At 40.5% G+C, this 14,271-nt stretch overlaps 1 protein-coding gene across 2 annotated transcripts in view; it reads right to left on the bottom strand.

Annotated features, from left to right (window-relative positions):
• Positions 1 to 14,271, bottom strand: part of LOC146000506 (uncharacterized) — a 117,541-nt gene that overhangs the window by 26,598 nt on the left and 76,672 nt on the right. For both annotated transcript variants that reach the window (XM_083138237.1, XM_083138238.1), the window contains 2 exons: positions 8,527 to 8,626; positions 5,490 to 5,630 (listed from right to left, as the gene is read on the bottom strand). In XM_083138237.1, coding sequence (XP_082994363.1) covers positions 5,490 to 5,630; positions 8,527 to 8,626 — 241 coding nt within the window. The remainder of the gene's footprint in view (positions 1 to 5,489; positions 5,631 to 8,526; positions 8,627 to 14,271) is intronic.

Below are 14,271 nucleotides of genomic sequence, written 5' to 3'. Positions count from 1 at the left end.
GGATAGCGTCCACGTTCCCTCCTTATCGCGGCATTTTCCTCGTTGTCCGTTTGTTCTTCATCATCTGGGAGGAGTCCATGCAGCATCAGTTCCGCGGTTTCCCGTGCGTTATTGGTTAGGGTTCCATCAGATCTTTTTAAGGTTGTTGTCACCTCTCTCTGTTTAGTTTTGCTCGTGATAATTTTATACGGCAGACTCCATTTATCCTTATTAAGATATCTATTTACAAAATTATGCCACCTTTTCAATTTGAAGCTTTTCAACTCTTCTGCATATTTAGACTTTGCTCTTCTATAGTCTTCTAGATAAGTTGCTCTTATGTCAGGAATGTTTGGTTTTTGGTATAGTTTTCGAGATCTGCGCATGTTGTTCCTAAGCCTTGTCAATTTGTTTGACCATGGTTTAGGAGGTCTGTCCATATCGTGCCTAGGCGTGGATGCCTCTATGGCTGCTTGAAGCTGTTTCGTGAGCAATTCTGCCAAATCATTTGCGTTATTTGCAGATCTAGAGCATTCTGGCAGATCGATGTTGTTTAGCAGAGCAGTCTTGTCCGTTTTTGCCCAGTTGTAGGTAGGTGGTCTCATCGTGTGGGTTTTTGGAGCACCTTCCAGGTTGACATAAAACTCAATGACGTTGTGGTCACTGGTTGTTACCATGTCCAGGACTTTCCATCCCTCTATGAGAGGGCTCATGCGGTTGTTGGATAGAGTTAGATCAATATTACTGCTCGCCCCCGCTCTACCCCGGTAAGTTGGTGGGTTACCCGGTTGATTTTCTACATTTAAGTTTAATTCAGCTAGAAGGTTCATCATTTTTTCGCCATTGGAATCCGTATCCCTGCCAAACCAGAGGGGTAAGGAAGAGTTGCTGTCTAGAGTCACCAGGATCTTGTTGTATGAATAGGCCCTGCAGGCTTTTCTGATGTGGTCTATATATTTGTCGATGCTGTGACTATATTGACAATAGGTGTTTATGATTGTAAAATTTTGTTTATTGTATCCTATTTCTACGCAGTTTGTGTGTGAATCAGATAACTGTTCTATTTTGAGCATATTTATGTTTTTATTTAGTGCTACTATTGCAGTTTTGGCATTTTGGTTTTGGTTATAGGCTAGTGTAGCGTCCATCGGTGCATGTATCACCTTTCCGTTTAGAATGTAAGGTTCTTGTAACAACAGCAAGTCGACGTTGTTTGTTCTAGCTAAGATGAAAATCTCCTCCGTGGCCAGTTTCGCTCCATTCAGATTTACCTGCAGTATGCCTAACTTGTTTCTCGTCAATGTCTTATTACAGAGCTCCACGACGGCCAAGGCTTGGTGGCATCCTGGACAACTCTTCCATATCCCCTTGCGAAATCTTTGTAGACCTCTTCTAAGTCTAGCTTTAGGTCCCTTCGGTGAAACGTTTGTTTTAGTAAATCGTGCAATTCATCCGGACTAACCGGGATGTTGCTGCATCTTAGGATCATCTTATCCACAGCCTCCGGGTAAGGGAATGTAATGGATTTTCCGTTATCATGTTTTAATCTAACCAGCAAACGCAGCGCAGTGATTAAATTATCCCTCTCTTCAAGCCGGCTAAGTTGTAGATCAAGTTCGAATTTACGGTATATCGTTGCTGGGTTGATGTTCGTTTTTGGGGTATCTTTGAATTCTGGTCGGGGTGGGTTCATTATGACTGGTGCGGTAAAATTTAAGTATTTTGTTTGTACTTGGAAGGGAGGAGCTTCCGGGTTTAGATTTGACCGACTTGGAGGTTCGACTAGGTCAATCAGGGAAGGAGAATGAGACGATAGATTGGGGCAGGGGCCATTCTGGAGGTCTTCATAGCTATGAGAGAAGTATGAGGTGGGGCTGAATGGGGTGTGTGAGAAAGACCAGGAGACTGGCGAGGATTGTGCAGAGTGTGAGTGCGGTGGTGTGAGTAGGACTGATTCAGGGGGAGAAAGTGAGAGTGGCGATGGCGGGGGGGATATGGATAACTGAGGGGGAATAATGAAGGCACATGGTTTCAGGCCAGGTATCGGTGTGCTAAGAATGGGTTTTTGACAGTTATAGTGAGTAGGTAACGGCGTTAGTGTGGAATGAAGAGAGAAGTTGCTGCGGGGAGGGGTGGGGGGATAAAGTAGTTCTCCGGAGATTAAGGTATTGAGGTGGAGAGGAAGATCTATTGTGAAACGGTGTTTTAGAATTTCCTGAAGTTCACCCTGTTTCCTTACTGCGTATGCCGCCGCTCTTGTCGCATTACGGCGTCGGCGGCTAGGGGTGTTCCTATTTCTCTTTCTTATTTGTTTAAATTCCATAATTGGTTTTTTCTATTAATCTCTGCTGAAAGAACTTCATTGTAGGGCAATCCTTTATATCGGCGTTGCACGTTCTTTTCCTTCTCATGCAGGGTATGCATAATTTTTCTACCCTCTCCTTTCTGCATTCCTCTCTAGAGTGTCCCTCAGCTCCACATATTATACAGTGTTGCTCCCCTTTGCAGTGCTTCGCGACATGTCCATATTCCAGGCACTTGAGGCAAACCGGGACGACTAAATAGTCCTTCATTGACAAGGACAGATAGGCTAAATGTACCTTATTCATATTTAGGATAAGTTTCCTAATTACGGGATCCACCTCGTATACTCTGTGCGAGACTGGTCGGTTCCTGGGCCCGGTTTTAAACCGAAACTTGAATTTGGTCTTGAATTCATCTAGAGACATGTTCAAGTGTTCCTCGATACCATTCAGTGCATAAAATTCCTCTGTTATATTCTCCTCTTCTCTTTTGATTGGGATTTCATAAATGATCATCAGCGGGTTGCGTTTTTTAGGGAGTTCCACATTCAGTTTCTTGGATTTGAGGTTTTGATTATTCATTATTTTTTCAAGGTCCTCTCTGGTGGCGGTCTCCACAATAAGGGTTTTTGGGGTGGTTCGCATAGCTTCGATTTTTACCCTCTCACGGACTGGATTTATTGCCATAGTGAAATTATCCCATATATCACGAACCTTTTGGTTATCTTGCGCTGTGATAAATACGGTATGTTTTGCTTTGCTGGTGATTTTTTGTATTTGAGCAGCTTTTTCTCCCTGCTGTGCTGGATTGGACAGTGTTTGCGCATATGTTGGCTTTTGTTGAGTTGCTACTGTTTGGGGGTTATTATTAGTTTCCAAAATACGGCACGCACGCCTGGTAAACAGGAACAATTCTTATTTATTGTATATATATATATGTATTATACAGAACAACCCACCTACATTAATTAGACGTAATAGAAATAAAACGCCAATGCAGGGATAAAATAGAACAAAAACATACACTCTGTTCCAGTCATCTTTGGAGCAGACGAAGGAAAACAAATCTCTGCGCAAGTAGTGACGCAAGACGGCTAAATCATGAACACGTGAGAGGAACGGGATTACGTGGAGGGGGAGCGACTACAGTTACCAGCCATCTCAGCAACGTTTATTGCTTCGGTCTGCCCACTCGATCACCAATCCCCCACCCTTCTCTGTCGCTGTGCACCGCCTTGCTCCAGAGTTAGCTAGGACAGGGTATAAGTATGATAAATTTTCCAGCAATTTCTATATTTTTAATAAAATCTTCCCTTTTACATTTCCCCTGCGCCAAGCGCAACACTGTAGCAACACTGCCTCCGCCAGGCTCGGCACAGAAAGCAGAAGGAAGAAGCAGTGTTCTCCTGCCAACGCTGTTTGCAGCGATGGAAGGTCGCCTGTTTTTAAATAGCCATTGCTTCGGATCCCTCGCCCTCCCAACCCGGTCGTCAGAAGGGTGCGATGGACAACGATCAGTGGCGTACATAAACCAGTCTTTCAGTTATTTAAATAATTTACTTCAATTCTGGTTTAGAAGCTTGTTTTAATAGCTTGCGTAATATATAACGACCAGTGATCATACATTAAAGCAAAATGTGCAAAAACATGAGAAATGTTGGTTTATCGGCGGTAAACGCGGTAACATGGAGAATTTGCCTCTGACCTAACCTTTGGTATAATGAAATGGCGTTACCAAAGTAAAATTACGCTAACAGCTTTGAAGAGACGAATAACACCCGAAACTTGGCAATAGGTACGCATGCTATACAACAGGCGAGTTCGTTTCGAGCTTTCAATTTGCCTACCCGTAAGAGAGATTTCCCACCGAAGCGACAAGCGACATGCGACACGTGTCGCTCGAGGATTTCAAGAATCGAACGCAGACTTCTGCGGAAAGTCACGCCTCTACGGTGTGAAACGCCACTGTTGATTGGCTCGTTCCCAAACGACTTGTGTCGCTTCTTTGTTTATTTGATTGAATTGTTGTTTTAAGTCCACTTGCACAGATAGGCTAATCGGGACTGGACCTACAGTTTAAAGTAGTAGTGTAACGTATTTGTTTTGTTTTATTAACTTGTTTGTTTTCTGAACGCCAAACCCCTTTCGCTCTTTAAACTCCGCCGGCCTCCGTGGCGGAATGGTTAGCACAGCGCGCTACGACGCCAGAGGTACTGGGTTCGAATCCCGGTCTGAGCATGGGTGTATTTGTGAGCGTCCCTTCATCAATTTCAATGGAAGTCGGACATTTTGGTGGTAGACATTTTTATATAACTTTTCTCTCTTGCACATCCTTTCACCTCTGACACCTGATTCATTTTCAGTGACTTGTATATGCTGAATGTCTTCCTCATCACTTAGAAAATGGCTAGTGAAGACCTCTCACAGTGAAAAAAAAACTAATACATGATGGATTTTTATATTTAAAAGGAAAGACCAAAAGTGATAAAGTGTACTGGCAGTGTTCTCTGAAGCGTGCAAGGCTCTCGTTCACACTGCAAAAGATAAAATTCTTAAATTTGTGAAGTAATACACTCGTGCTCCAGACATTGACTAAACCTTCTCCCATTTAGCTGCATTACACTCTCATTTCTTTAGACACTCTTGTAATTCATAAGTTAATTACAAAATACTTTAAGCCTTCATAAATAGCACAATAAGGTGTTAATATACTAAGAAACCACTAACTTTATTACTATTACAAAAATGAAATAATAACCTGTGTGGAACGAACCTTCCGGAAGCTAAAAAAGACCCCGGAATATGTAGTGTTTTGTAAATAATTTCAATAGGTGACAGATACACATAAGATCTCATCTTAGCTTCAGCACAGTCCAAAAAATGTGTTGCGTTTTGCTGACAATGCTTCTTCATTTCATTGTACAGTAATCTGGCGTTTAATCCACAAATGTCTGGTGCACGAGTGTGTCCGTTCACAAATTTTACAACTTTATCATTTACATTGTGGGACAGAGGTCAGATGTGAAGGGCTGTGCAAAAGAGAAAGGACAAAGGCATCAAATGTTAAGCCCCGAAAAGTCCTGGCACCAAAATGTCGTACACCCATCATCAATAATCCTCACTCGCGATTAGCCAAAAGTGAAATAAAAGCAACGCTAATTAACAGAATTCAAATCACTTCAAATTGAAGCCAGTCCTTGCGCTTACCGGTGCGGGTCTCCGTCTGCTGTGCGTGGTGGAGGTCATCCAGAAGGCTGTCCAGTTCGCTGAGGTTCTGCCTCAACCGAGCGTCGGCTGCCGGGTCGGATGTCGCTTGCACCCTCGTCTCGTTCGTCGTGATGGCTGGAACTAAGAACAACCAACACTATGATTAACTCTTTACTCTCTTAACTCATTTAAATTTATTTAACTTCAACAGAGATAAGTCTCCAATTACAAATGGTAGTAACCTTAACCCTAGCTTACCCGAAGGGGGGGGACTGTCAGGCCCACCACCTGTATTTTTTCGATTTATCTACCTTGAAATTTTTTATAAAAAACTGAAAATAAATTACATTGTTCCCTAGGGCGTTCACAATATTTCTGTATTACTTTTGTTCATAGAAACATAAATGTAATGTAAATAGGAGGCAAAATGCATTTGGTGGGCCTCTCAGGCACCATGTTTGAATGCTTGTTATTGGAGACACTCATGCCAGTGACAGTGTAAAAATGGTTGGTGATAATGGTAATTCTTGTAGTTATTATAATTAATAAACAACTACCCCTCTATAAACGAAAGAAGTATTAATAAAAAAATATTATGATTTTTGTGAGCTTTAGTGAATGGTAAAATACGTGTGTGACACTCCTGCAATAACTGGTTATTCTTTTTTATTAATGATGGTATTGTTTTGTAATTATTATAATTAATCAATAACTGCACATGTTTAATCAACAAAGAAAGCAGTGATTCAATAACAAAATGTTTTTTTTTTTTAATTTTAGTGATTAAAAAAGTGTGGGCCTGTCAGCCCCCTTATGGTAAGTAAGTTAAGCTAGGGTTAATAATTTTTTAATTGGCAGAAAATGCACAATAGAATTGCAATTAATAACTTTCCAACACCTGCATTGAACGTTCAATGCAGGTGTGCCACAGTTTCACTAATGCCCTGATTTCAATAGAAATAACATTCTCTGACTGACTGCGTAACCACTCCTGCATCGTCTGTTTCACCTCATCGGAACTTCTTGCCGCCTAGTGCCTCCTTAAGGGGGGCAAACGCATGATAATCACTCGGTGCTAGGTACGGTGTGTATGCAGGATGTGGTAGATGCTCCAAACGAAGTCCCGTAATTTTTTACGCTGTCGCATGAACTGTATGTGGCCTCGTGTTATCTTGCTGCAAGAGCACACTAGAACTGACCAAATCGCGACATTTTTACCTGATTGATTACAGATTTCAAGTGGTTCTCAAGTAGATCACAACAGGACGCAGTGTTAACATTGCGTCCTCTGCGCATGTAACGTTCCAGAGTTAGACGTTTACAGTCCTAGAAGAACGTGACTATCATTGCAGTGCGAGGGCGACCGGAGCCAGCTGCGTCAGCCAAAGCTGACACTCCACTTTTAAACTTTCTGCGCCACTCATAAACCAGTTGAAGGTGACATACAGGAATCCCCATACTGCGTTTTCATCGTTCGAGTATTTTTTGTTGGTTTTGCACCATCACTACCCAAACATCGAATAACAGCCCGGAGATTCTCTGTTGAGCCTGTCTGGGAGTTACAAGTTGGCGCCCATACAGAGCAAGCATATTCTAATTTGCTTCTAAATATTTATGGATACATACACTAGCGTACGAAGATATCGTTTTCAGATGGAGGGCTGAAATTGTAAACATGGATACTGCATAGCTAATCGCTAAGGAGCCGGCATGCAAAATAAAATTAATCGTGATTGCCATTTTCAACGAAACGAAAAAACACACCAGGTATGAGATTACGAGTATATATTTTCTCAAATGCAGTTATTGTGGTTTTAAAAAATTGTATTTATTTTAATATACAGGGTTGTGCAAAATTCAGGTTACATAGGTGAATGGCCTCAACGGTCGCTAGAGTTAACACCCCTGGCCTTTTACATATGGGGACACGTAATAGCATCATGTATAGGCCTACTAAGAAAATTAAGGGCCTGGACCACCTCAAAGAAAGGCTCACAGGCACCATCTCCCAAATCACTCCCACCACGCTAGCAGACGTCTTACTCAACAGGGAGCACCGAATTGAAGCTTGAATTCAAGCAGATGGTGTCCGTATTGAACATGTACTGTAGCTCTAAGCATTATATTTCAGTCATGTGTGTGTTGGAGTGCACATATTTGTTTCCTATGTAACCGACTTTTTGCCTCACCTTGTAGTCTTGTTATGCAAGAGTTCAGTTCACGAACTAATCATGTAATATGTAGTGGTAGTTTTCAACATGAAAAAAATTGAATGAATTGTTTACAGTTACTTTTGGAATAACATTGTTAACCACAAATGGGACACATATATGTAAATACAAAGTTTTCAAATGTGTGTAAATTAAATATGTAGCTATATTTGAGTAGGTTAAACTAACCAGTAAGGAGGGATTAGGCGATTTTGAAACACATTTCTCTTTTATCATTTCCTGAGGCCACTTTTCTCAATACCTTTCCATTGAACCCTTCAGGCTGTCGTGGCCCTAAATCAGCTACGAGACTTTGTTAGTTCCACTCGCAAGGCTGTGGAAACACTGCCTGGGTAAATTTCACAAATATGTGCCCTCATATCTTTCAGTTTTCTATTTGAAGAAGATATTTCCTCATTTTTATCAATTGTGTAACACAATAAAAATGTTTAAAATTAATAAACTTAAAGTAATCAATAAAGGTTTTTGTTATTTAAATTCCTTTAAACAATTATAATCCAGACTTACAAAATAATTTTGCTTCTGAGTAAAATTTACCCAGCGCACGTCCTTACGTTATGGTAGAGCGCTGGTTTTAGTATTTTTTTTTCTCGTCTTCATCAATTGCATAATACAATAAAATGTTCAAACTTAACAATATTAGTATAATGCTTATAATTCGGACTTACAAGCAATTTTGCTTCTGAGTAATTTTTACCCAATGCGCGTACTAGCGGAGAGCGTGCGTCTTGAAGGGTTAAATGAATGAATGAATGCTCAAAATATTTTTTTAAAAAATACTTAGAAAAAGTGTTGTGCTATTTTACCTGTACTTCCATCCTGTGTTCTGTAGTTGTAGGAGACCGTCTTGTAAGCCTCCTTTTTGTACGCCATGTTCTTCTGCTGGGTCACCTGGGTTCCCCCTCCCTGGAAAAGAACAGATCATTGCTGAGGGATACTATATTGGCAAATTCGGTCATTACAAACAGAATACATATTTACACATCTATACTAGGGATGGCCAGATCCGGATCCTGGCGGATCCGAAATCCGGATCCGGTTGGTTCCGGATCCTAAGGATCCGGATCCTAAAAATTTTCGGATCCGGATCCGCGGATCCGGAATTTTCAGATCCGGATCCGGATCAGGTACTTTCGGATCCGGATCCAGAATTTTCGGATCCGGATCCGGTACTTTTGGATCCGGATCCGGATCCGTTTTGCCATCCCACATGCGGTTCTTTGGAAAGTAAGAATGTGCTTATAACATATTGTTACCTGCTAATATGCATATATATATATATAATATACATACACACGTGTGCGCGCGCATGCGCGATTTGTAATTAATTAATACACTTACAAGGGAGGTCTAAGTCTCCCCTCCGATTTCCATGAAACTTGCAGGGCCCAAATGAAGAAATACGTGTTTTTTTTTGTTTCGACAAAAAAATTGTTCTAGGGGGCAACCACCTCTCAAATGTCAAGATGAGGACAAATTGAAGTGGAGATCTGACCGCTGTGTTCCCCTCCGATTTCCATGAAACGTATCAGGTGTATAGTAGGGATGGCCAGATCCGGATACAGAACTTTTTAATTTGTAGAACTGTAACTGTAGAACAATTGTATAATTTTTGTATAACATTTCTATCTTGTTATATGTGTTAAAGGTTTCATCCTGGAATGGAATGTCTCACATTTATGTGTGTCAAGATGAGGAGAAATTGAAGTGGGGATCTGACCCCGAAACCACGTAAATATGGCATAGAAAGAAACAGGGGGCATACGGCCTCTCTATACACCTGTCAAATTTCATGAGAATCGGAGGGGGACACAGGGGTCAGATGATCCTCACGTCAATTTGTCCTCATCGTGACATTTGAGGCGGGTTTTGCCCCCTAAAACAGTTTTTTTAGCCGAAACAAAAAAAAAGTATTTCTTCCTTTGGGCCCCTCTATATACCTGCCAAGTTTCATGGAAATCGGAGGGGAACACAGGGGTCAGATCCTCACTTCAATTTGTCCTCATCTTGACATTTGAGGGGATTTTGCCCCCTAAAACAGTTTTAGCTCTAACAAAAAAACACGTAATTCTTCCTTTGGGCCCCTCTATACACCTGCCACGTTTCATGGAAATCGGAGGGGATCACAGGGGTCAGATCCCCACTTCAATTTGTCCTCATCTTGACAATTGAGTGGGTTTCGCCCGGTAAAACCGTTTTTAGCTGAAACCAAAAAAACACGTATTTCTTCCTTTGGGCCCCACTATACACCTGCCAAGTTTCATGGAAATCGGAGGGGACACATAAGTCAAATGCCCACTTAAATTTTTCCTCATATTGACATTTGAGGGGGGGTTGCCCCCTAAAACAGTTTTTTAGCCGAAACAAGAAAAACACGTATTTCTTCATTTGGGCCCGTTTATACACACACCTGCCAAGTATCATGGAAATCGGAGGGGGACACAGGGGTCCGATCATCACTTCAATTTGTCCTCATCTTGACATTTGAGGGGGTTTTGCCCCCCAAACCCGTTTTTTAGCTTAAACAAAAAAACACGTATTTCTTCCATTCGGCCCTACTATACACCTGTCAAGTTTTATGGAAATCGGAGGGACACATTTGTCAGATCCTCACTTCAATTTGTCCTCATCTTGACATTTGAGGGGGTTTTGCCCCCTAAAACAGTTTTTTAGCTGAAACAAAAAAAAAACACGTATTTCTTCATTTGGGCCCGTTTATACACACACCTGCCAAGTATCATTGAAATCGGAGGGGGACACAGGGGTCAGATCCTCACTTCAATTTGTCCTCATCTTGACATTTGAGGGGGTTTTGCCCCCTAAAACTGTTTTCTAGCTGAAACAAAAAAACACGTATTTCTTCCATTGGACCCCACTATACACCTGCCAAGTATCATGGAAATCGGAAGGGGACACTTAGATAACCTCCCTTGTTAGTCTTACACTTTGAAATTATAGAACACTGCATATATTATAATGTTTTATTTTAATTTGTAAAACTGTAACTGTAGAACAATTGTATAATTTTTGTATAACATTTCTATCTTGTTATATATGTTAAAGGTTTCATCCTGGAATGGAATGTCTCACATTTATGTGTGTTTTCATTTCCAATACATTCGAATGAATACATATTCGTTTCAATGGCATGTACAAAATCACCTCTAACATTTTATGTTAAACAAGTAAGATTATTTTTGTGCACGAGTGTGTTAGCCGATGCGTAGCAAAGTATTTTAGGAACAACACTTGAAAAAAATTATTGTAGGACTAACGAAAAATTTCCTTGTAATCGAAGATCATAATACCTTTTAAGGTGTGGTACTTTTATAATGGGATTGAGATACGAAACTCTCGGATCCGGATCCAGATCCGGTAATCTCGGATCCGGATCCAGATCAGGAACTTTCGGATCCGGATCCAGATCCGAAACTTTCACACCCGGATCCGGATCCGCGGATCCGGAACTCTCGGATCCGGATCCAGATCCGGAATTTTCGGATCCGGATCCAGATCCGTAACTTTTGGATCCGGATTTTTCGGATCCGGATCCGTTTGGCCATCCCTAATCTATACACAATAATAATAATCAGGACTAGGATTTTTGTTTTTTGGTAAGGGTGATGTGTTCCCCGATCATATAGAAATTCATATTATGAAGAAACTAATAAAATTAAGGTCCTTTTTAAGGGCATATTTTAGCATATTTGGCCATTTCTGCATGATAGAGGATATTTTGATGGATTTCCGGTCATATTCAGCATATTCTTGCATTTTCAAGAAATATACAGTCATTTTCGAAGTGAATTCGTTCTTACTCCCATTTTTACTCGAGTTTTTTTTCTTTGGACTGTAGCAAAATCTTTTTCATTTTTATTTGAAAATTTGGAGAAAGTATTCATTGTGCATTGCAACTCAGGGCCCATAAAGTGAACTACAAATAGTACGTATGTGAAAATATCTCAGAATTTAGATATTCATGTTTGGAACAGTCCAGTTATAAGGGCATATTTTCAAATTATAGTGCATATTTTGTAAAATTTTAGGTCATAAGGGCATATTTTAATTTGCATATTTTGGTGATTGTTAGGTCTTAAAAATCCTAGCCCTAATAATAATAATGTCGTAATAGTTGCGTCGAGTTCTCTAGTGGAAATAGTTTTCATATATTTCTTGCATTTTTCTTCCAGAAGACCAAGAGCACCTGAAGGGGGCACAGAGGGGCAATTGGCACCCCTCGATTTCAAATTTTATGTAAATAAAAAATAAGATTTTCTTGCTCGCTTCGCTCGCAATGACTGCTATTCTTTCAGTATCATCAAGTTCAGAGCCGTAGCTAGGGGGCGGCAGGAGTCCAACCTGGGTACCGAACGATTTCAATGAAAAAAGTTGTAAAATGCAGAATACCATTGCGCCCCGTGAAATTATTTGTGCCGTATTAAATAAATATTATTTTCAGTTTGCAAAAATTGGATCTAATTGCCATTATTATTGTTCCTATTATTATTATTATTATTGGCACGTATGCCCTCCCCCCTGAAAAAAATTCGTGGTTGGCCCTCTGCCCAGAACGGTTATACGTCAAAATATCGACGCAAAAACATCGACAACAAAAACATCCCCTACATTTCATCGACAGTACAAGACATCGACAGCACAAAACATCGACAGTACAAAACATCGACAGTACAAAACATCGACACCAAAAACATCGACGCCAAAAACATCGACGCCAAAAATATCGACGGCAAAAACATCGACAGCAAAAACATCAACGCCAAAAACATCGACGGTAAAAACATCGACAACAAAAACATCGACAGCAAAAACATCGACACCAAGAACATCGACAGCAAAATCATCGACACCAAAAACATCGACACGAAAAACATCGACGGTAAAAACATCGATAGCAAAAACATCGACACCAAAAACATCGACAGCAAAAACATCGACGCCAAAAACATCGACGGTAGAAACATCGACACCAAAAACATCGACACCAAAAACATGGACGCCAAAAACATGGACGCCAAAAACATCGACACCAAAAACATCGACGCCAAAAACATCGACGCCAAAAACATCGACGGTAAAAACATCGACAGTACAAAACATCGACGCCAAAAACCTCGACACCAAAAACATCGACGGCAAAAACATCGACACCAATAACATCGACAGCAAAATCATCGACACCAAAAACATCGACAAAAACATCGATGGCAAAAACATCGACGACAAAAACATCGACGCCAAAAATATCGACACGAAAAACATCGACGGCAAAAACATCGTCAGCAAAAACATCGACGCCAAAAACATCGCTATTTTTTTGTCATTAAAACCGTTAATTTATAATGCAGTCATGTTTTATTATTATTGAAGGATGGCGGAAAGTAGGAGGAGCAGAGTAGAAAGACGGGGGTGAGTAACAGGGTGGAAAGTAGAGGGGCGCTAAAACTCCAACTCGCCCGGGTGAAATTTATATCTTGATTCGTTCCATGAATTGGATTTAGTGTTGTGATAATAGCATCATGAAGCTATAGCTCTTCTTTGTTTCGACCAAACATGCCTACATTGGTCGATTTGTTTTTAGATTTCTTATCAGCCATGGTTGTTGCGCAAGGGCGGTATTTTCATTGATTCGATAATTTCGCGCTGTACGCGCACCTTCTGACATCAAAACAATATTATTATTAGCACCTGATTCTTGCCCCAAAGCTCAAACAAAGGAATCGTAAACAATGCGAAGTGTCATGTTTCCTTCTGCTTTCTAGCACGCTGCTCTTAACTTCATAGACGGGAACGTTGTGTGCTCGTTATATTGTGGATGTGGAAGAAATGTTCCTTGATGACTATGGTACGAAACCGACTGAGGGCCCCTTTGCTTTACCTCCCCCGCCCACCTTCACCTAGCGGTATCTGCAGACCCCTTGTGACAGCCACTGGACGGAAGCCTTCAAAACATCGTCTTTCCCAAACATCAGGGTTTGTTAATCTGCAACTGATATCAATTCTGCCAGTCACACCAGAAGGGTTGCTTGAATTTTTTGTCCCAAATGTATATTGTGCATGAGGTGTTTTTAACAAACAACGTGTTTTTTTTTCAAAATACACAGCCTTATATGAACATAAGAAAATAAGGAGAATAATTTAAGGAATTCCGTCCATTGGAATTTATTTAGCTGTAATTTTTGGTACTAGTTTGTGTTGGACATAAATACACATAGGCGGAACTAGAACTTGTTTCTGGGAATGGCACAGAATATATATATATATATATATATATATATATATATATATATATATATATATATATATATATATACACTGGCCATGTGTATTCTTTGTGAGTGTCCATCAATTTCATTATATCTCTCATCCTCATTGTCACGATTAGCCAAATGTGGCAAAAAAGTGAAACTAATTAACAAAAGCAATATATACCTATTAGGGCTGAGACTATACCGAATGTCGTATCAGTATCGGCTGATAACAATAGTATCGACATCGGAAAGTATCCGCTGGATTCCGTGGCGGCGATTGGG

The sequence above is a fragment of the Lepisma saccharinum genome, chromosome 16, assembly GCF_977018435.1.
Source record: "Lepisma saccharinum chromosome 16, izLepSacc3.1, whole genome shotgun sequence".
In the NCBI taxonomy this organism is placed as follows: Eukaryota; Metazoa; Arthropoda; class Insecta; order Zygentoma; family Lepismatidae; genus Lepisma; species Lepisma saccharinum.
The sequence above is the reverse complement of the archived record's forward strand: the minus strand, read 5'-3'. Positions and strand labels throughout refer to the sequence as shown.